We start from the raw sequence: 22378 nt of genomic DNA, 5'->3' as shown, positions 1-22378 counted from the left end.
TGTCCACCTCCTTCACTCAACAGTGACACTACATATTGAGACCTTGTGTTTACCTCCTTCACTCAACAGTGACACTACATATTGAGACCTTGTGTCCACCTCCTTCACTCAACAGTGACACTACATATTGAGGTCGTGTGTTTACCTCCTATACTTCGACAGTGACACTACATATTGAGGCCGTGTGTTTACCTCCTATACTTCCACAGTGACACTACATATTGAGGCCGTGTGTTTACCTCCTATACTTCCACAGTGACACAACATATTGAGGCCATGTGTTTACCTCCTATACTTCCACAGTGACACTACATATTGAGACCTTGTGTCCACCTCCTTCACTCAACAGTGACACTACATATTGTGACCTTGTGTCCACCTCCTTCACTCAACAGTGACACAACATATTGAGACCTTGTGTCCACCTCCTTCACTCAACAGTGACACTACATATTGAGACCTTGTGTTTACCTCCTTCACTCAACAGTGACACTACATATTGAGACCTTGTGTCCACCTCCTTCACTCAACAGTGACACTACATATTGAGGTCGTGTGTTTACCTCCTATACTTCCACAGTGACACTACATATTGAGGCCGTGTGTTTACCTCCTATACTTCCACAGTGACACTACATATTGAGGCCGTGTGTTTACCTCCTATACTTCCACAGTGACACTACATATTGAGACCTTGTGTTTACCTCCTTCACTCAACAGTGACACAACATATTGAGACCTTGTGTCCACCTCCTTCACTCAACAGTGACACTACATATTGAGACCTTGTGTTTACCTCCTTCACTCAACAGTGACACTACATATTGAGGCCTTGTGTTTACCTCCTTCACTCAACAGTGACACTACATATTGGCCTTGTGTTTACCTCCTATACTTCCACAGTGACACTACATATTGGCCTTGTGTTTACCTCTTTTAGAAACTGTAGTTGTGATAGTTATAGACACATATTCCCCATAATGGTGGAATGTAACACAATGTGTGGTTGTTTGACAGCTGTTTAAGACACCAGGAAGAGTATGGAAATCAATGGAGGTAATAAAACATTTATTTCCCTTTTCTGTATGTCATGCAGCAGTGTTTTGTTACCTGCCCCATCGTTGGACAGACATGAGCTGTCAAGTGCAGGTTAACCAGCCTTGGAATGTCACTGTTTTTACCATGGAAGTAATAGGGGTCCTCGTGTGTTGAATGGTGGGAAAGATTGCCTCATGGTTGAAGAAATATACTGCATGGACTAATGCCTGATGATTTGTTTTTCCGTTAATCAGAAATCAGATGTTTCCTGGCTGCACATCAAGGAAGCATGTATGGCTGAAAACTTGTAATTAACTGTCAGTGTGTCAGAACTTCAAGTTGCACTTAAAGTAAAGAACTGGAAAACAACCCACTAAACATTCCTTGAAGTTTTAAGTGCAATGGCTCTGTTACAAAGCTGTAGAACTCTAGATGGTGTTGTGCTTAGTATGGATGTAGTCTTCATTGCATGTGTTACTTATTCTTTATTCCATGTGAATGTGAAGTATAAATTCTGATATTCAGGTCTAGCTTGCAATTATTCTGTAATCATCCATTTGATGTGTTGAGTGTCTGAAGGAAATGTAGTGCTGAACATTTCATTTCACATTCATGTCATGATCATGGTAATAAGATCTTATCTTAAAAAAAGACATGATTTCCCTTACGGAGCCCTGGCTGCACTACATTAAGACAGGACCCCTTATCTCAACAGTTTCAATGCAATAACCTCAGCCACACTGTCAGCACAAGGTATTCATGAATGACAACATCCAATCAGATTGTATCGTATGTACTCACACATCAGGCAATCAAATACCGAGACCATCTGTGGGTGTTAAGTCGTTTTTTTCCTCAATCCCCAGTGGTTTGAAGTATTTTTACCTGCGTGGAGCAACGTTGATTGGCAGATGAGCTCTCGATAGGGGCTGGATTAGCTGGTTGTCAATAGCAGCTTTATACAGGCTTATTGTTTGTGGCAAGGCAGTGTGAGATAGGGCTGTTCCCAACAGCCAGTAGTTACTATACCTTCAGCAGTGTTTAGGGATGTAGTACATGGTGATGATCATGTCAAGACCATTTACAGGATCTCTTATTAAGAGTTGGATGGACAGTAGAGTGTAACTTGTGGGACGAAGGTTGTTCTCAGTACAGCAGCTATTTCAGGTGGTCTGTGAATGTTTAGAAAGTTGATGTAGTTGTGTGGTTAAAAAATCTTAAAACCTGCAAGGAAATAACAGCTGTTTTCATTTTTCTTTAAAATATTTTTTGTCTTGACCTGATGAAACTTATAGATTTGTCAGACTGAAGATAATTGAATTTTAGACGAACCTTAAGTAGTGGTTGAACAGTTTGCTGGAAGACGATTTGGAATTTTTTTGTTTTGATGAAGTAATAAGAAGTTTCAATTGTTTTAAGATGTTATTCTATCTCTAAAGTTAGTTTCCTAAACCAATATAATTGTTTCAGTGAAGACCCTTAAGATCTGAATAGGTCCATGTATATTTCCTTTTGCAGTATTGTAAAGAACACTGTAATCAGTTCAGTATCCAGTACCAATGTCCTACATTTAGAAAAGTCAGTAGTCTTCATGTTTGTTTATCAGCCTGAATGCATTGCCCTTGATTGGCAGTGAGAAGAGTGGTTATGAAGGCTTCACCTGCTGTATGAGTGGAAGGTGGATGTTTCAAGTGAAGACTACCCTCGGTTATCTCAGCATTATTTCTCTGATCAATACAGTCGGGTGATCATCAGACTCAGTATGAATGAGCCCAGGCTGGTTCGAGAAAGCCGAGGGGCCCTTGTTTTAAAACGAATAAGCCAAGTGTCGTGTATTTGTGGGTGTTGTGGAAAATGTAACACAAGTTTCTCTTACGGAGCTACAAGCAGTCATGAATCCTACTCTCAAGGAAAAACAATATTTGATTATTTCTGGGAGCAAGCCCACTCTAATGTGCAACTTTCTGTAGGGAAAACCTACAGTTTGCAATGCTTGGATGGACGACGGAGGAGGAGAAGAAGACGGTCTCGGTTTTCTCCATCAGAGCCTTATGGCATTCCCATAGGCTGTTTTGAGATATTTTTGTATGTATATATCTTTTTCTCATATTTATGTAACTTTTTCTCATTGTTATGCAATTTGGGGATTTATTTTCCTAATTTTGTTTGTTTCAAAATGTTTTCTGGAACATGTGATCATACTTGCTGGATGTATTTTTGTTGGGTATGTTTGTCCTGTTGATCATCAGTGGCAGGTTATAGTATTCGTTGATTTTGTACACTTGTTTGGATGAAGTTTGAGCTTTTCATGTAAAATGTGAAAAACTGTAATGCTTTCTCTTGTGAGGTGTGTCATGAGTACTGTCAGTCTACTGTTAACATCTGTCCTGAAGTGATCGTGTCGGTACTAGAGGATCCCAGCTACCTGATACGTGGTGGGAACAGACCACATACAGCTCACCACACTAGACACATTTCAGTCAGTTTCAGCATTTTAGTCTGTTTCTATTAATGTGGTTCACAAAATACAAACCATATGAATATACAAACCAAAATACGAGCCATATGAATCCCTAACTATTGTCAACAGCAGACAAAACATTCTGAAATAATTACTCCAGAAGGAAACTGGTTTGGGACTGCTGTCATTTACATTTAGTTGATGTTAAAATTTCAAATGGATAATTATCTTAGAAATGTTATCATTGTCTCAATGAAATGACCATCTTGGCTTTCAACTGTCTATTGTAGATCCAACTCCACTGATGTGTGTGACCTTCTATTTGGGCATTTGTCTAATTAGACAGCTCTTAAAATGATTGATTGTGTTTCAAATTTCTTGTTTAGGAGTCAACTTTCATTGATTATTTTGGTTGAATCTTGTCTTTTATGACAGGGATAAGGCTTAGCCCGTCTCTGTGGAGAGAAAGCCCACGATGCTAGGGAATCTCTTTATGTCAGAGGGGAAAAACCTGCACACTAGCTGAGTGAGAACTGTGTCCTGTGTCATTAGGGAAGAGGGAGTGCAGTACAATGTGAAAACAAACTTCATTCACACCACTTCAGATATACACAATCCAAGGTGCTTATACAGTGATAGAGCTTATCTTCTCACACTTCATTGTATCTGCTGTTTGAACACTGTTAAGTGTTTCCTAGTCTCCATTCCACATATTCTATGACTCACCATAAAGGGTGACCTACAGGATCAGATGCTTCACTTCACTTCATGTGTCATTATCACATTTGGAGATCCGACTGGATTAGGGGACGTTAGGGATGGTCACTGTCCACCATGACCAGACCTATAGTATATAGAACACCTTCAGTCCCTATCAACCATGGTCTGACCTACAGTGTATTAAACACTTCCAGTCACTGTCCACCATGGTCAGACCGACAGTATATAAAACACCTTCAGTCACTGTCCACCATGGTCAGACCGACAGTATATAAAACACCTTCAGTCACTGTCCACCATGGTCAGACCGACAGTATATAAAACACCTTCAGTCACTGTCCACCATGGTCAGACCGACAGTATATAAAACACCTTCAGTCCCTATCAACCATGGTCGGACCGACAGTGTATAAAACACCTTCAGTCCCTATCAACCATGGTCTGACCTACAGTGTATAAAACACCTTCAGTCCCTATCAACCATGCTCTGCCCTACTGTGTATAAAACACCTTCAGTCCCTATCAACCGTGGTCCGACCTACAGTATATTAAACACCTTCAGTCAGTATCAACCATGGTCTGACCTACAGTATATAAAACACCTTCAGTCACTATCAACCATAGTCAGACCTACAGGATATAAAACACATTCAGTCTCTATCAACCATGGTCAGACCTACAGTATATTAAACACCTTCAGTCACAGTCCACTATGGTCAGACCTACAGTATATAAAACACCTTCACTCCCTATCAGCCATGGTCAGGCCAACAATGTATAAAACACCTTCAATCACTTATCAGGTGCAGTGTTTGTTTCATCTTCATTTATCATCAGGTGCATTGTTTGATCTTCATTACATTGTGACCCGTGAAGGTCCCGGGGTAGAATAGGCCTTCAGCAACCCATACTTGGCGTAAACGGCGACTGTGCTTGTTATAAGAGGCGACTAACGGGTTCAGGTAGTCAGGCTTGCTGACTTGGTTGACACATATCATTGGTTCTCAATTGCACAGATCAATGCTCATCTTGTTGATCACTGGATTGTTGGGTCCAGACTCGATTATTTACAGACCGCGGCCATATAGTTGCAATATTGCTGAGTGCTGTGTAGAACTAAACTCACTCACTTATTACGTTGTTTTGTAATTGTTATCTTATTGTTGGTGTTTCATTTCAGAGCAAAGGAGACACATCAGCTTGCTGAGGCCAACCATGAGAAGAATGCCAAACTGCGAGACGCATTTGGTCTTGGGGACTATGTTGAGGGCAGTGCCTTTGACCCTGCCCGCAAAGCAAAAGAGGAAGCTGCCAAAGCCCTCGCCATGGCACAAAAGAAATACTCGTGAGGAACATTTTATGACATACTTTAATAACACTGGTGTCCTTTTTATCCCACCAACCCCCCACCCACCCCCGGAGCATAACTCAGAAACCATTCAATATTTTTAGACCAAACTTGATAGATATAGTAATCTCAGCCTATGGTTGTGCCTTTTGCTATTTATAGATTTTTGGCATTTATATGTTTTTTTGTTTTTCCATGGAACAAAAAATGGAACATTTTGGTGTTAGTCTTATGATGGGGTGTGCTTCGTTTCCGGAGCAGACCTCAAAAACCCTTCAATATTTTTCTGCAAAACTTGGTAGATATATCAGTCAGAACCTAAAGTGGCACCCTTTGCTATTTACAGGTTTTTGTGATTTATTATTTTCTCGGTTTCCATGGAAGCAATTCAGATTAGTCTCAAAAGTGAGAGGTGTGTTTTGTTTCCGGAGAAGAACTCATAAGCCGTCCAATATTTTCTGCAAAACTTGGTAGATATATCAGTCAGACCCTGAAGTGGTGCCTTTTGCTACTTACAGGTTTTTGTGATTTATTTTTTTCTCGGTTTCCATGGAAGCGTTTCGTACTTACTCTCAAAAGTGAGGGGTGTGTTTCATTTCCGGAGCGGAACTAAAAAATTACTCTATACTTTTCTGTTAAACTTGGTAGATATATCAATCAGAACATGAAGTGGTTCCTTTTGTTATGTACGGGTTTTTGTGATTTATTTTTTTCTCGGTTTCCATAGAAACGTTTCGGACATAGTCTCAAAAGTGAGAGGTGTTTTTCGTTTCCGGAGCACATCTCAAAAACTTTGTAATAGTTGTCAGCAAAAGTTGTTAGATATATGTGACAGATCCCAAAGTGGTGCCTTTTGCTCTTTACAGGTTTTTGTCAAAATGTCTCAAAATGGAGTGATGGGCTTCGTTTCCGGAGCACAACCCAAAAACTTCTAAATATCTTTCTGCAAAATTTGGCAGATATGTAGGGGATGCCCTAAAGTGCTGCCTTTTGCGATTTACAAATTTTTATGATTTATCATTTTTCCAGTTTCCATGGAAACGATTAGTCTTAGTCTCAAAATGGAGGGATGTTCTTCGTTTCCAGAGCACAACTCGAAAACAATTTGCTATCTTTCAACAGATCTTGGCAGATATATGAGACAGATCTTGGAGTGGTGCCTTTTGCTGTTTTTCAGATATTTGGCATTTATATTTTTCATACCTTGCATGGAAACGATTCAAACTTACTCTAAGAAAACATCAAGAAACTGTCAGATGATTTGTCCTTACAAATATGTGGGCGCCGGGGGGATATGTCATCTTCTGATGACTCTTGTTTTATTTTGCCCGGATGCCACACCAATGGACATCAGCGATTATTCTCCCCAACAAAGAAAATCACATGGGCGCCCACACACTTACACCATCACACAAATTGGCATGTGAGGCATCAGAGAAAATCACAAGCTTCGAATCTGAAACATTTCCAATATATGGAAAGTAGATCTTTGCTTCACAATGTTTCAACTTCCGAATCACTTTTACTGCCCTCAGTAGATCATCCACTATTCCACTCTTGAACTTGGTGCTGAGTTTGAGCATTTCAAAAGCAAGATCACGTCTTGAACCCTGCAGAAGCCAATTGATCTTTCAAACAATAGTCTTGAACTGTGTATATTCAAGAGGACTTCATGTTTCTGTGCTTTTCTTTTTAATGAAATGTTTTCCATTTCCAACCCTTCCAGATAGTCTTATTGATCTACCATAATTCCATCTGAATCCTGAGTGATTTGTAACTCCACATATCTGAACTGTCTTGCTTCTATTTTTCCTGCTAAGAATCTGTCTCGAAGCTTCCTAATGACTTTGACATCAAAATGCATCTGTCCACAGTGTAAAAAAATCATCAACATGACTAACAACCATGCGAATAAGATGACCATGGTCTTGCATGTAAGTCAAAGCTGGATCAAGTGATGATTGTACACACTTCAGTTGCAATAATTCATCCAGGACATTTTTTATAGAACTGTCTTGTTGCATCATTCAAACCATACACACAATACTTCAATTTCCATATTTTTCCCTGCCCTTTAATCCAGTTTCCTGAGAGGGAATAATGAAACATCCCTATCCAACAATTTGCCTTGTAAAAAAGCACACTTAATGTCAGTAGTTTTACACTCCATTTGTGATAGGCTGCCACAGCAAGAAACACTTTCAAAGCACTCATTATTATTGTTGGAGAATCTTTCTTGACTTCCACATCTTCTTTGAAGCCTCTGGCTACAGGTCTAGCCTTCACTTTGTCTCCTTTCTGACATATTACCCACCTAGTAGAGATTCTATTCTGCCCACAGTCCTGCACTTCTTCATATGTATGAAACTCCTTCAGCCTTTTTAGCTCTTCTAGTTTTGCTTTAACACAGTTCTCTTCATTATGTCTTGACTTGGGAATGGATATTATGTTCACTTCTGGGAACACTCACTTCCTATCAGTGAAACCTTTCAGATTTGCACTCATTGCCTTTTCTCCTCCATCTATTTGCATGTTAAACCAGCTCCTATTTTGACCCAAAACTTTCTCAGCTCTGCTGATTATTGTGGCAGTCACCCAATCATCTGCGCTCGTTTCCTTGAACATTATCTGATCATTCTTGTATAGGCTGATTGTGTCAACACTCTCACCATCTGATTTCTCAGTCTGTGCCTCTGATAAAGCAGTCTCACAAGAATCATCTGCAATCATTTCATATGGCAGAGGTTTCAAATGATCACCGAAGACTTGCTTCTTGACTCTATTGTCCACACAATTCATAATGTGTGAAACCCATTTTCTGGTGTCCCCCACCGTGATATTGCTGGAATATTGCTAAAAGCGGCGTAAAACTAACTCACTCACTCACTCACTCACTCACTCACACAATTCATATCCTGCCTTAATCAGTATGTTAGGAGAAACTCTTACAAACACACCACCATGGCGCACAAAGATAATCTTGCCAGGGCCCAATCATTTGTCACTGCCTTCATGCTTGTAATAAACCTGTTCTCCATGAAAGCTCTACGTATGAAAATACAAAGCTCCACGTATACGCTCACTTGCTTCAGACTCAATCTTTCGGGCAAGATGCAGAGCATTCAGATGTTGAGGAAAGGTTTCACTCTTTGTCACACCATCCAAGGTAGGGACACCAGCGGTCATTATATTAGGTAAATTGAGATTTTGTCCAAACACAAGCTGGTAACTACTATACCCATGCCACATCTGCAGTGTATTTCTAGCCATATTTGCCCAACACAAGAGAATATTCAATGGTGTTTTAGGACATTGTTCTTCCATCTTTGTGAGCATCATGTCAACAACAGAGTGTATCCTCTCACACAGACCATTATGGAATGGACTCGCAGCAGCAGTGGTGTGAACCTTAACATTGAGTATGCTGGCCACCTCTCTTATCTCATCAGCATTGAATTCACCCCCATTATCTGTCAGTATGGCTTGCATGACACCAAAAGCTGCACCCATCCAGTGAGTTGTAATTTTATCAATTACTTCACTTGGTGTTTTTCTTTGAATAAACACAGAAATCATAAGTATCCACCACATGTCAACCAAATGTGGAAGCCATGCTCTTCCCCATTTCTTCAAATCCATTGCCACTGTATCATTAAACTGTGATGACATGGGCAGGGCTACAGCAGGTCTTGCAGGGGTTCTTGTACAAACTTTGCACAACTGGCAATTTCCATAAATCTTGCTATGTGTGCCCTGGAATTTGTGTCGCCATACTCCTGCATCTCTCATCAATGTAACAAGTTTTCTCTCTGGTGCTTGGGCAAACTGTCTATGTAACATAAGAATTGCCTGTTAACGTTCATCACTGTTCATCTTGTGCAACTACAGTTGAAACCTGTTTACCCGGACGTTTTGGTTTCACTCGAAAATCGTCCGGATAGCGAGACGTCCAGTTAACTGGATCAAACATCCAAAACATGAAAATTAAGTGAAAGCAAAAAATATTCACATACGTATCTCAATAAATCAACAGTCAGTAGGAATAACAGTGAATCATCATAACATATAAGTGTACTGATAATACATGGAAGGCGGAACGTAGGTTACCATTTGTCAAGTTGTCTCGGACGTAATCATATAGCAAGTATGATGAAAAACATAAATCGATGACACAAAGTTTCTATTTTGCCAGTTGCATTTGCATATTCTTTTGTTAATTTTAAATGCCCTAAAAACATACGACATCGTATCGAATTTATGCTGTCTGCAGAAAGTAAATTTCCGGACGGGATCACATGACTTAGATGATGATTTTGATGACTTAGATCATGTGGCAGGATATTTTTAACTTGCATCGCGACAGATAGCAGGGGTCGATTTAAAAGTTTTATATACAGAACAATTTTCGTGTAGTTTCCCTTAATCCTACTAAACATCTGTTTTCGTTACTGATGAGATGTTCTCACACGCGCCAAATCCTAATGAACAATCCGAGTGACACCCGTCACTAGTTTTTTGATGGCTAATTAATCAATTCACACCAAATGCCTTCTAATAGATTAAGAAATCACATAGTCATGCGGTAAACGGTATTGACGTGACACATACACATGCATGTTGCACAGATCTCCCCGTCCAGATAACTTGATCATTTTTCAATGGAAATGTATGGGAATGGTTTGAAAATTCGCCGTCGGGGTCCGGAAGCATGGGGTCTGGTTAAGGGAGTACAATTAATGAACGTAAGTTTCACATAAAAATCATCCGGAAGGCGGGGTTTCCGGATATGTGATGTCTGGGTAAAGGGGGTTCGACTGTATACAGCATTGACCTCTTCAACAGGTGTTCTCTCATACTTGTCTAATAATAATGTCCTGATGATGTGTAATTCAAACTAACTTTCTGACCTAAGATTTCTGCTTAGTCTTGTTCCAAATCCTGAAGAATGGGTACTATGATTTATTGATATGCAACCTCTTTTATTCTGTGAGTCCGACGTTTCGACATAGATAGTAGTATAGGGAATGGGGGTTTTAAAACACTTTCAAGAAATGTCTCTACAAAGCCTTATTTACTAAATAAGGCTTTGGTTGGGTCCCTTAGCTCTTGCTACTATTACCCCTACTACAAAAAAGTTGGCGGTAATTACTGTGCCTTGGTAGGAGGTAATACTGTGCCGTACGGTACGATCAATAATTCTTCTCTTACAAAACCCCTACCCGGCCCATCCCTCAAGTAGTACAAGTTAGGTTCGTCGGCTTTCATATCCACTTTATCTATGTTGTAAGTTTTGACTGACCATATAGGATCGGTGGCTCGCTTACGGCTATCGCCCTCGTGTTCCCCCGGCTGGTATAGATACCTCACTTTGGCGACCTATACCATGTTTATATCGATGAAACAGTTTAACGTGAACCGCCTACGATCTCTTTGGTGTTCATAATAAAGGCTTGCTGGGCTTTTTGTATTCCCTGTGCTATGTACTTTTTTTTCTCGTCCTCGCTGATAGCAGACTTACGAGACTTGGACCGAATATCTTGTTTCATTCCGTTATATTTTGTGAGTTCAGAGAGGATTGAACGAAACTCCTCTTCTGAGATCTTACTATCAGAGAGTGCCGTGGAAATACGCTCACTCACTGTGTTGAGTTTTGCTTCGGCCAGAACCCTGATCTCGTCGTGTTTCAATGCCTTACGATTAAGCCTGCGTGATACTAACTTAAGCGCCAACCCTGCCAACCCTGCCACCCCTGCCGTTATTTCAAAACCTAGCACTATAGGTGCAGCCACGATGGTGGTTAACAACCCAACGCCTGCCGCCCCTAGTCCCATGCTGGTTGCCATAAGGGCAGTGTCAGCCCCGTCCACGATATTGAAAGCTCTATTGTACTTTTTACATAATGCTTTCCGCGTGTCACGGTCTTGTTCTAGTTGACGTTTCACATCACATAACTGCCTCAAGCGGAACCCATCTACGGTTTCCAACGTCTTCGCTACTTCCTCTACGACTGGGTACAGACCCATCCTATAATATATATTTTGAAAGATATTTTAATTGGGTTTCAGTTAATTGTCTATTAATATATTTGAAGCCTACAAGATCTAGACCATCAATCAGGGTAATAGGTGAGAGTCTAATAGACTTTTCTGTTGTAATAAAAACCCCACTGAGGCTTATTAAGCGGTTTATAGGGGCCCCGTGGGTATCCTGTTGTATAACAATACGACAATATTTGTTTGTGTGTTCGTCAAACCAGTGTATTGACACCCCGGGTAAAATTTGGTGTACTTTTGAGGTGTTTTCATTGCCTAAATAGAAAAAGAAGACTTCTATGATGAGTGTGAAAGGGGAGGATATATCAATATATACGTTATAAGGATTATTGCGAAATGGTAATTTATTTTTTACTACAGTCCTTAACCTATTTTTTCCGGGACCAGTAGTTATCATGATTAATGTCCTCTCCGGAATGAAATCCCCGACCCAACTACCGTTGTTCTTAATCTTAGAGATCACCCCATTTTCACCTATTGTGATATAAGGTGAGGCGGGTGTTAAGTTGATCAACCATTTAGGCTCTTTAAAATCTGATAACGACACCCGTCTGTACATGTTGTCTTTGAAGTGCAGGATGTATAATTCATCTTCCTCACCAGGCTGATCGAATCCCTCTGTATCTCCCAGGTCGTTAAGCGTAGTGTTGGGATGATGACTGGTCATTATTATACTATTACGATATAATTTCCAACTGGTTTTCTGATAATAATTCAGGGGTTAACTTCATACCCATGAAGTGTATGTTGTCAGGCAGGAAGATATTGATTAGTGATATCTTGTTTTCCACGATCACGTTGACCCCCTGCAGACTGGTGTTGGAGCCGACACCCACCCGCACGTAAACGTTGCAAACTTGATACTGGTGTCGTTTCACCCACCCGAGTTTGATCCCCTTCACGATCTCGACCTCATTCACCGATGGTTCCCCTAGGTAGACTTTGATGATCAATGTTGAGTTTGCCGGTAGACTCTCTAGTATCTTGACCACGCCTTCGAATTCAGACACCAACTGCAATTTCACGTTTTGTATGGCTGGTTTACTCGATAGCATGTGGGCTGCTATAGTGTTGACTGGGCTGACGACTATGCTACGTCTCTGAGTTGGGACGTAAGCCACGAGCAGGGTTCCATTGTTCACGACTTTGTTTAGGTGGTTGTCTTTGTTATCAGTGAACACGTAGGGGGAGACGAGTCTAATATTGATAAACCAGTCGTTCTCGGGTAACAACACCCACTTGTCATCTTCGGTGAAGACGAGCATATATGGTTTGTTTTTGACGACGGTAGTGCTCTCAACATCGTCTAAGTCGAACAGTTTACCTCCGAACGATGGGTATATTACCCAATTATTATCACCGGTGTTGACAAGGGAGTACTTAGTGTTTACTGTTGCTCTTGTGGTATCTATCATATCACTTAGGGTTCCACCGGAGGGGATTTCAACGCGTTTGTAAATGTTGTTTTTCAGTTGCAAGGCATACGATTTACCATCTACTCCGGGGGCGTCGAAACCGCGTGTGTCTCCGAGGTCGGAGATCCCGATATTGACGCATTTTTTCACTCCGGGCCCTTGTGCGCTGGTCATGTTACGTGAAGCGTTAAGCTGAGGTATCCTATATTTACAGGATTATGATTTATATCTAACACCGATATTGTCAGCTCAGGTATGTTGCCCTGGGTTAATCTCTTATACTGCCGTGGTGAAAACGACTCGGTTCTACCGTCGTTGAATTTCTCAGTTTTCACCGGCACTGCTCTCAGTATAGTGGAAGGGTGACCTCCTTGAATGTTGTACGTTGTGCTCACCTGATCGAGATGAATGTACAGCTCTCGGTACGGTACTAGATCGGGTAACTTCGTGCCTGTGACGGTTGTTGTTGGTTTTATCTCGTCAGGAGACATACCGAGTATCCTCGCTAATGGTCGGCCGAGTCTCAAGGAGGTTCTTCCGTTGTTGATTAACACCACTGTACCGTTTGAGTCGTTCATCTTGAGTTCGGCTCCCAGGGGTTTGAAGACCTCGTCGTTTAGAGAGCACACACTGTAGTAGCCGTCAGTTATCTGACTGCGAGTTCCACTGACGAACAGCTTATTGTTGCTGATATTAATGTTAGTCCATTGCGGTAGGTAGGTGATATCGCAGAGTGCGACTTCGAGTTGACCTGACGTGTTATCGATCGCGTGCGTCAGCTGAACGGCCTCACCGCTCGTTATTCCTGGAAGTGTTATGTACATATTATAATATATAATTTATATATTATAATATGGATTTAGCACACTTGAAAATCGTGGTGAATGCAGATGGTACGGGGTTTAAAACAACCTTTATTAATATCTTTGAAAAATATATCGTGTCCGTTAATAACGCGCAGGCGGTGGTAAACTGGAATCAAAACCCAATGCAGTTTTGGCAGAACCAACTAAACTTTGCTGTGTGGTGTGCGACGACAGGGTCGGGTGTGACACCAGACTACGGTATAGACGAACTGAGTAAGGCGGTTATTTTGTTTCATATTTATTATCAAACGAGACGAATATTGAAGGAAATAAGTGCTCCTCTCCCCCAAGATAAAGCGTGCAGTATGACGAATAACCCCTATGATAGACGCGCTTATGAACGTATTTGTGGGGAGTTTGAGATTCCAACGAATAAAGACTTTCGCCTTCCTGGTGTGAACCATGGTCTCGGTATAGTTCTCGTGTACTTCTACAGGTCCGGAACATATCAGGCCGGTTCTAAAGATGGTTCATACAACCCAAACCGTCATACATTTACAGGCCCCACAACGAATGAAAAGATCCATGTCAGCTGTATAAAGCAAACCAATCCTGATGCAGCCACAGCCTGGACTAAAATGATCTCAAAAACATCGAAAGAATTCACTCGTGCTGGTACAATACGCTTGAACGACTCGATTTGAACGTACGTGTGGGCGCTGTTGGGTGCGCAGGCGCAAACGCGTTCCAACATCATAGGTAAGGGAGCTGCTTTCGACACTCAGAAACAGTTCGTTGCCAACGTTGATGATACTATTAATTCTCCAGTTGATCTCCCGAGGGCCATCGACCGTTACCAAAAAGCGTTAGAAAACGCCAGATCGAAAGTCAATTACGTGTTCGCCGTGGGGCTGTACATGGCGCCGAGTGATATGCAACTGAGAGTAAAAAAAGTGGTGAATTATAACAACAAAATAGTTATAGCCACGGCGGACCAAAAGTTGGGTATCAACCCCGATATTAACGCCCACCATATCCCACACACCCAACCACGTGAAAAGGGTATAGTGGCGCCACCCCCGGAGCCTAAAGTTCATGTGTCCCCCACACACCCTCATGTGCATGTGGGGGTACCCCCCTACCAGCAGCATATTGATAATAAAACAGCCCTAGTGGTTGGTGGGGTAGCTTTGGGGCTTATTTGGTTAAAGATTTCTTAGCCGCTACGTACACCAGACCCGCCACGGCGACGATGGCTGCCCACAGGTTTTGACTGAGCCACATGGCAGTTTTAGACAGAGCGCTCAACAACCACGAGACGATGCTACCCAGGATGCCGGGAAGGGCTTCGGCGGCTTTACCAGCCAGTTTAGCTAGGCCTTCCCCGAGTTTTTTAATCCAGTCTTTAACACCCCCACCGCCACTTGGAGTTCCCCCGCCGCCGGCAGGCCCCACAGGGGTTCCCCCCGTCAGTGACACCACCAGGGTTGATATAATGAAACCCAATGCAGTCAGAATGCTGGCGATGGTGATCCCTTGCTCCCGAAATAATATCCGAATCCTGTCTGCTAACGTGGTGTCTCGGTAGAGGACTTGATTGATGGTTTCCCGTATACGGTTGACCTGGGATCGAAGCTTTTCTTTGAAGGAGGATGCTGTCTCCAGCCAGGTCTGCCTTTCCTCTTCCAAATTACGTATTTGTTTCTCGATGTGGGCTTTCAGAGCCTCGTTATCAGTTTCACCGAGTTTTTTCTTTTCATAGGCGATGTTGTCGTCTATCTCACTCATTTTGGCCGTGCTTTTCGCGAGATGTCCGCGAATGGTTTGCATCGTCAGATCCAACCCCCGCAGTTCCCGAACGGTAAATTCGAGCCCCGGGAAGGGTTTGTTCTCGTAGTCGGCCAACACCTTTTTAATATCATAAGTCATGTTTTGATCTGATATGGCGTCCCTGATACCTTCCAGACCTTGAACTAACTTCGGAGGATACTGCTTAGGTCGCGCGCCACCGTAATCTGTGAAGCCTAGTTCATCTTGGACCAACTGACTTCCATGTTTACCGGCCAATGTTGATAAAGCAAGCGGTTCTCTAGTGCGTTTATTCATGAGATCGATCTCCGGGCGAGACTTCAAACGCAGCGTGCCATTGCTGAGGGTAAAATCGGAATAGTTCCTTCCCAACGGTTTGAGTTTGGATTTATTTTCAACTGCGTTGTAATAATCGTCGACGGCGCCCTTAAGGAGCTCGTCACTTTGCGAGAATGAGGTCTCCTGGTCATCATCGAATGCCTGGGCACTATCGTCCCACATATCATCCATAGGTATGTCTTCATCCATTAGTATTAAAAATATATTTCTTTTATATAACAATGTACGGCAGAAAATTAGATCCTTTCAGAAGATTGAGAGAGCCATTAGGCGCCAGAGCCGTGCGACAGTCGGTGACCATCACCAACAATCCCAGCAAGATAGACCAGAATCAAACTCTGCTGGTTAGATTTCCAAACCTTGGTGAGAATGACCTCATTGTACCAGGCACTGTTCGACTGGCGTTCAATATCACGTTGACCTCCGACAACGACAAACGCGAGCTAGTGCGGAACGTGGGTCGAGCTATCATCAAGAAAACGACCGTCAAGATCAGCGGTAACGAGGTGCTGAGCATCGACGACAGCGACGTGTTTCACTGCTACAGGGATCTCTGGAAAAGCGAGGGAGAACGAGTCAATGATGTGTACCAGGGTATCAGCAAATCAACCCGGGCGCGCATAGGATACGTCTTCACGACAGACCAGCAAGACAAGCTATCGGACGGTGAAAAGGCCATCGCTCTAGCATACGGGAATCGATTCTGCGTGCCGCTCGACTTCGAGTTGCTCACGGGACACGCGCCGTTTTACCAGGCCGCGCTGGGTGATAGGCTCGAATACGAGCTCACGTTTAACGACTATAGCAAAGTAGTGCGTACGCCGAACGGTGATGAGGCCAGTTATACCATAGACAACATCTCTCAGGAGTTCGACATGGTCACTAGCCCGGAGCTGGCCAGGCAGGTTCGAAACCAGTATTCTGGGAAGATGGCCATCCTGTACGATCGCGTACTGAGGCATAGATCAGTCGTGCGAGATAAGAGCGACACTGTGTGGAATATCAACCTGAACGTGCCGGCGCGATCGATGAAAGGTATCCTGGTCGTCCCCGTGGAGGATTACGATCCATTCCGGAGGGACAGCGAGAAGTTTTTCAACCCCGAGATTGAAAAGGTGGAAGTGACCATCGAGGGCGTGCCCAACCAGCTGTTCAGTCATGGTATGAGGCCACACCAGCAGTGGGATGAGATAAAAAAGCTACCAGTGGGGGACTACATAACAAAGGACCTGGACCTCGGCTCCGTGCAGATCGGTGAATACTTGACCACCAAGTACGCCCTATGGTTGGACATGCGATCCACGGATGATGATAAACTGCACGGTAGCGGGCGCCGTATAGATAACGGCAGCGAAGGGATAACCATCCAGATTACTAAGAAGGCTCAAACCGCTGGTAAGTTGAAATTATATCTGTACGTTATTATGGACGCGCAACTTAATATAGACAATGGGAGATTCGTGCAAGCCATCTACTGATGGGGGGTACCCCCCCACACCCCAGGGGTACCCCCACCTCCCCACTGACCCACACTGCGCCATAGTGTGCGGGCAGACTGGCTGTGGGAAGACCGTTTTCGTGTTGGATATGTTGGAGGGTTACTACAAGGATGTGTTCGATAACATCGTTATCATGTGCCCTACTCTGAGCATGAATAAAACGTACGCGCGACCTTGGGTGATGACGGACCCGGACGTACACAAAATCGACCCTGGAACACGCCTGCAGGACTGGTTGAAAGCTCTTCACGAGAAATTTAAAGGGGAACCGACGCTGTTTATACTGGACGACTGCAGCGCTAATCGCGAGATAACGAAAAAGAGAGACATGCTATCGTACCTGGCCTTCTCCGGCCGGCATGCAAATCACAGCGTCTGGGTGCTAACGCAGAAGTTCAACTCGGTGTTGAAAGACCTCAGGGAGCAGACGCGATGGGTGGCCTTATTTCACTGCAAGGATAGGGATTCGTTCGAGGAGTGTTTGAGAGAGAACGATGTGATGAGTAAATTAGAACGGGAACGGGTGAAGAAACAGCTCGCTGAAACTAAACACGCTAAGCTCGTGCTAAAGACCGACCAACCAGTAGCATATATAGTATGCTAAAGCTAAGCAAAGCTAAGCAAAGCTAAGCAAAGCTATGATATTTGAAGTATTTGTCGTGTGCAACTTAACCTTCATTTCTCTGTGTTTTGCCTGTATCAGGTATTATATAGTTAAAACTAAATCTTACTTGTTATATTATAAGATGGAGTGTGAGGAATTGCTCGAACAATTGTCGTTGGAGGGTTCCCCCACTGGGGGTGTGGGGGATTCCCCCAAGCGAGAGAAACTGGTGGCGTTGGCTGTTGGCGGCAAAGCCAAACATTACTTTGGAGACTACACTCCGGATAAAATTAACAAAATGTCAGCCGAAGAAATCGATAAGCTGTACGCTAGATACGAGTCCCGGCTCGGAGCAGAAATGACAAAGACAATAGGATCGGCTATGACCCAGATGTACACCGGTATTGTATCATACTTCTTTCCCATTCCACCAGAGCGCCGACTTTACCTGTGGGAAGACCTCGAGAAAGACCCTTTTATCGAACACGCCGTGAGCTCTATCAGCTGCGGGCTGTACCACAAATATGGTATGTTGTTGGCTCCAGTGACGGCGGCGATTATCACGGCAAAACATTGTCAATTTGAGAGAAAGAATAATAATAATAGTATAGATGTCCGAGGTGACGGAACCAGTGAGTCCCGAGGTGACGGTGGAGACCCCTTCAGTGAGGGAAGTGACCCCTTCACAAACAGTAACCAGGCAGAAGAATCCTAAGAGAGTAGCTGCCGGTAAAAAACGGTGGTGTAACCAACATAAAGTGACCAACCCAACCCGACTGTTGTTGGCTGTAGGCGTAACTGCTGCCGTGGTTATAACATGGTTATACGTGGGGGTACCCTCCCACAGTGAGCCACCACCCAACAGTGAGCCCCCCACCCCCACTATTGACCCGCATATCATGTTATAATTTTAATATTTTTATATCATATACATAATGTCTGAGGGGAAAACGTTCGTCAACGACGCATACCACGCCACAGTGGTCGCCAGTCTAGCTGTAGGGTACGCTCGGTTGACTAAAATGGTGCTTAAACAACCAACTATCAAGCTAGATTTCAACCTGCAGGATATGGGTATGCTCATAATGAACCTTGGTATGGCGATGGCCACAAAAGACATCCTAGTAAAACAAGGAATAATACCTGATAATATAATGAAATAAATATAGGGATGGCCACGATAGCTATGATGGTCGGTGGGGCGTTAGTGAATGCTCTGGCATTTTCCGGGAGTAATTTCCTCTTCTCGAAACTACGAGATGATCACGCGGCTGAAATACAGGAAGAAAGGAAGCGACACGATCTCGCTATTGAGAACTTACAAAAGGCACAGGCTGAGTACGCTAAAAAACGTCTCCAGAGGATCGATTTTATTAACGAACAACTACAGCGTGAAAACCATGCCGTTCAAACATTCAACGATGTCGATGAAGCAATGAAAGAATACTATCTACTAACTGGTAAACAATTGGAACCGCTCAATAAACCCACACTCGCTCAGTACTACACACCATCCAAGGGACAAATGAATCGTGAACTGGGCTTCATAGTTTTAGGTATAGCAGCTACTGCGTTGGTTGCGAAGCAATTAAACTAAAATACCTTTATAAGTAAACATGAGACCCGCTCCATACCGATGCGAATACATACTTATGGGGAAGACCGAGGCCTGTGGTAGGAAATGCAGGAATCAGGGGTTCTGTTGTTTCCATATGGGAAGTCCTAACTACACGTGTTCTGTGTGTGGTATCGGGGTTAAAGGACACTACTGTCTATGTAAAGCTCACGGAGCGAACGTAGTCAGACATCAACTCATCTACGAGAATAAAAAAGGCTATATAAAAGAACGTAGGCGACTGCTCAAGATAGCCACTTAAGAGTTACCTCCCCTTACTGTGAACCAATTAGACATTAGTTCTCTTAGGTGTAAACACGATGTCTACTGTAAGCGAGCTCAAGCGGGTCGCAAAACAGAGAGGTGTTATCGGGTATTCTCGAATGCGGAAGCCAGCATTGTTGAGATTACTAGGTTTAGAAGCCCCTCCTACGGTAAAACAATTAAAAGCTCAAGCAAAACAGCTTGGACACACGGGTTATTCAAACCTGGGGAGAGCCGGGTTAACCGCATTGTTATCACATGCCCCCGTAGCACGTCCCACTGTAAAACAACTGAAAGCCGAGGCACACGATTTGGGTTTAGGCGGGTATTCCCGTATGAGAAAACCACAGCTTTTAGAATTATTACGACAGAATAGAGCTATTGACCTACAGTTCGTGCGCACTAAGCACGCTGTAGGTAACTATTTGGGAAGTTGGCGCATGCACGTTGATAGAAACATAGACATTACAGATATCAAGCCTCTGATAGCTGATAAGGTCAACCAGGAACTAAATAATCTAGGAAGTATCAAGTTTCAGATCACAGTGAAAATGTCGCTCGATAAGCAGGTTGGGGGCCCCACAGGGGCCACTGAGTATGTTCAGCCTTACTTCCGAGGTCAACAAGAGGTCGTCACACATGCAGAGACCATTGACGCATCAATCGATACAAGTTTTCAGCAGATACGAGAATACCTAGAACGCTACACACACTTAGGGTCCGGGTGGGCTGTAGATAAAATCGATAATGTCTATCTAGACATAGCTAAATACGTGCCGTTCAGAGGCGGGTCATACCTAGCCTTGCCTCCCTACTATAGAAACAAACATGCCATAGTAAACGTTAAGAATAGAGGAAACGATTGCCTGAGGTTAGCTATCAGGTCAGCCTTATTTCCAGCTGACACTAATCCGAACAGGCCTTCTAATTATCCTCAGGATGATGGGCTTAATTGGGATGGTATAGATGAACCAACCCCAATATCCCAGATCACTAAAGTAGAAAAACAGAATAATCTGGCTATAAATGTCTTTGGGCACGAAGGTAACACAACAATAGTACACAGGGTCAGCCCGGTGAAGGATCGTCAAGTTATCAATATATTCATGATCCAGCGAGGTGAAAAGTATCACTACACATGGATAAAACATCTCAGCCGGTTGTTGCACGACCAATCGGCACACAGAGAAAAGACCCACTTCTGTGAACGATGCCTACACGGTTTCAGTCGAGCTGATTTATTAGAATCCCACCGGGATGATTGCCAAGGTGTGGGGCAGACGGCCATACGAGTCGACATGCCTAAGGAAGGTGAAAATATCCTAAAATTCAGTAACCACAAGAACCAAATGTCTGTACCTTATATTATATACGCCGACTTCGAAGCCTTAGTTGTGGGTGGGGATTCCCCTAGTGGGGGTAGCTTCACCCACAAGACACAAGAGCATAAAGCCTGTTCGTTTGGATACATTGTCGTCCGTTGTGACGGGGAAACGAAAGCTCCGGTAGTGTATAGGGGCCCTGACGCGGCTGAAAGGTTTCTAAAGTGTTTGCAGGAGGAAGAAAAAATTATTAGGAATGCATTGTATAGAATCGCTCCCATGCGTATGACCCGAGCCGACAGGCTAGCTCACGCTAGTAGCACTAACTGTCACGTGTGCGACTCACCACTTAACGGTGATTCGGTGAGAGATCACTGCCACATAACTGGTAAGTATAGAGGCGCCGCTCACAACGCGTGCAACCTCAAGCTTAAAATCAACCCTAAGACAATAAACATCCCCGTTGTCTTTCACAACTTGAGAGGGTACGACTCACACTTGATCATGCAGGCCATCGCGAAAATCGATGGTAATATAACGTGCATCCCCAACAACATGGAGAGATACATCTCCTTCAGCTTAAACGGACTTAGGTTCATTGACTCGTTTCAGTTCCTCCTGTCGTCACTCGACAGTCTGGTCAAGGCCAACAATACCTTCCCTATCACCGATCGATACACAGACGCCGAGACTCGACCCCTGCTTATGAGGAAGGGTGTGTACCCCTATGAGTACATGGATAGTTGGGCCAAGTTCACCGAGACCAGACTACCCCCTATTGACTGCTTTTATAGCAAGCTGAATGAGGCGTCCGTCTCACGAGATGATTACTCGCACGCGACTAACGTATGGAATAAACTGGGTTGTAAGAACCTGGGTGATTATCACGACCTATACTTGAGGACAGATGTACTGCTGTTAGCCGACGTGTTTGAAACGTTCAGGCGGACCTGTTTAAAGCAGTATAAACTCGATCCCGCATGGTATTACACCAGCCCAGGTCTGTCGTGGGACGCCTTGCTTAAAAAGACCGGAGTTAATTTGGAATTGCTCACAGATTACGACATGCACCTATTCATTGAGAA

At 43.5% G+C, this 22378-nt stretch overlaps 1 protein-coding gene across 8 annotated transcripts in view; it reads left to right on the top strand.

Annotated features, from left to right (window-relative positions):
* Positions 1-22378, top strand: part of LOC137257807 (serine/arginine repetitive matrix protein 2-like) — a 139058-nt gene that overhangs the window by 81640 nt on the left and 35040 nt on the right. For all 8 annotated transcript variants that reach the window (XM_067795294.1, XM_067795285.1, XM_067795319.1 and 5 more), the window contains one exon: positions 5400-5564. In XM_067795294.1, the coding sequence (XP_067651395.1) occupies positions 5400-5564 (165 nt within the window). The remainder of the gene's footprint in view (positions 1-5399; positions 5565-22378) is intronic.

The sequence above is a fragment of the Haliotis asinina genome, chromosome 1 (assembly GCF_037392515.1).
Source record: "Haliotis asinina isolate JCU_RB_2024 chromosome 1, JCU_Hal_asi_v2, whole genome shotgun sequence".
Taxonomy (NCBI): domain Eukaryota; kingdom Metazoa; phylum Mollusca; class Gastropoda; order Lepetellida; family Haliotidae; genus Haliotis; species Haliotis asinina.
Note: the sequence above shows the minus strand (reverse complement) of the source record. Positions and strands in the feature narration are given on the sequence as shown.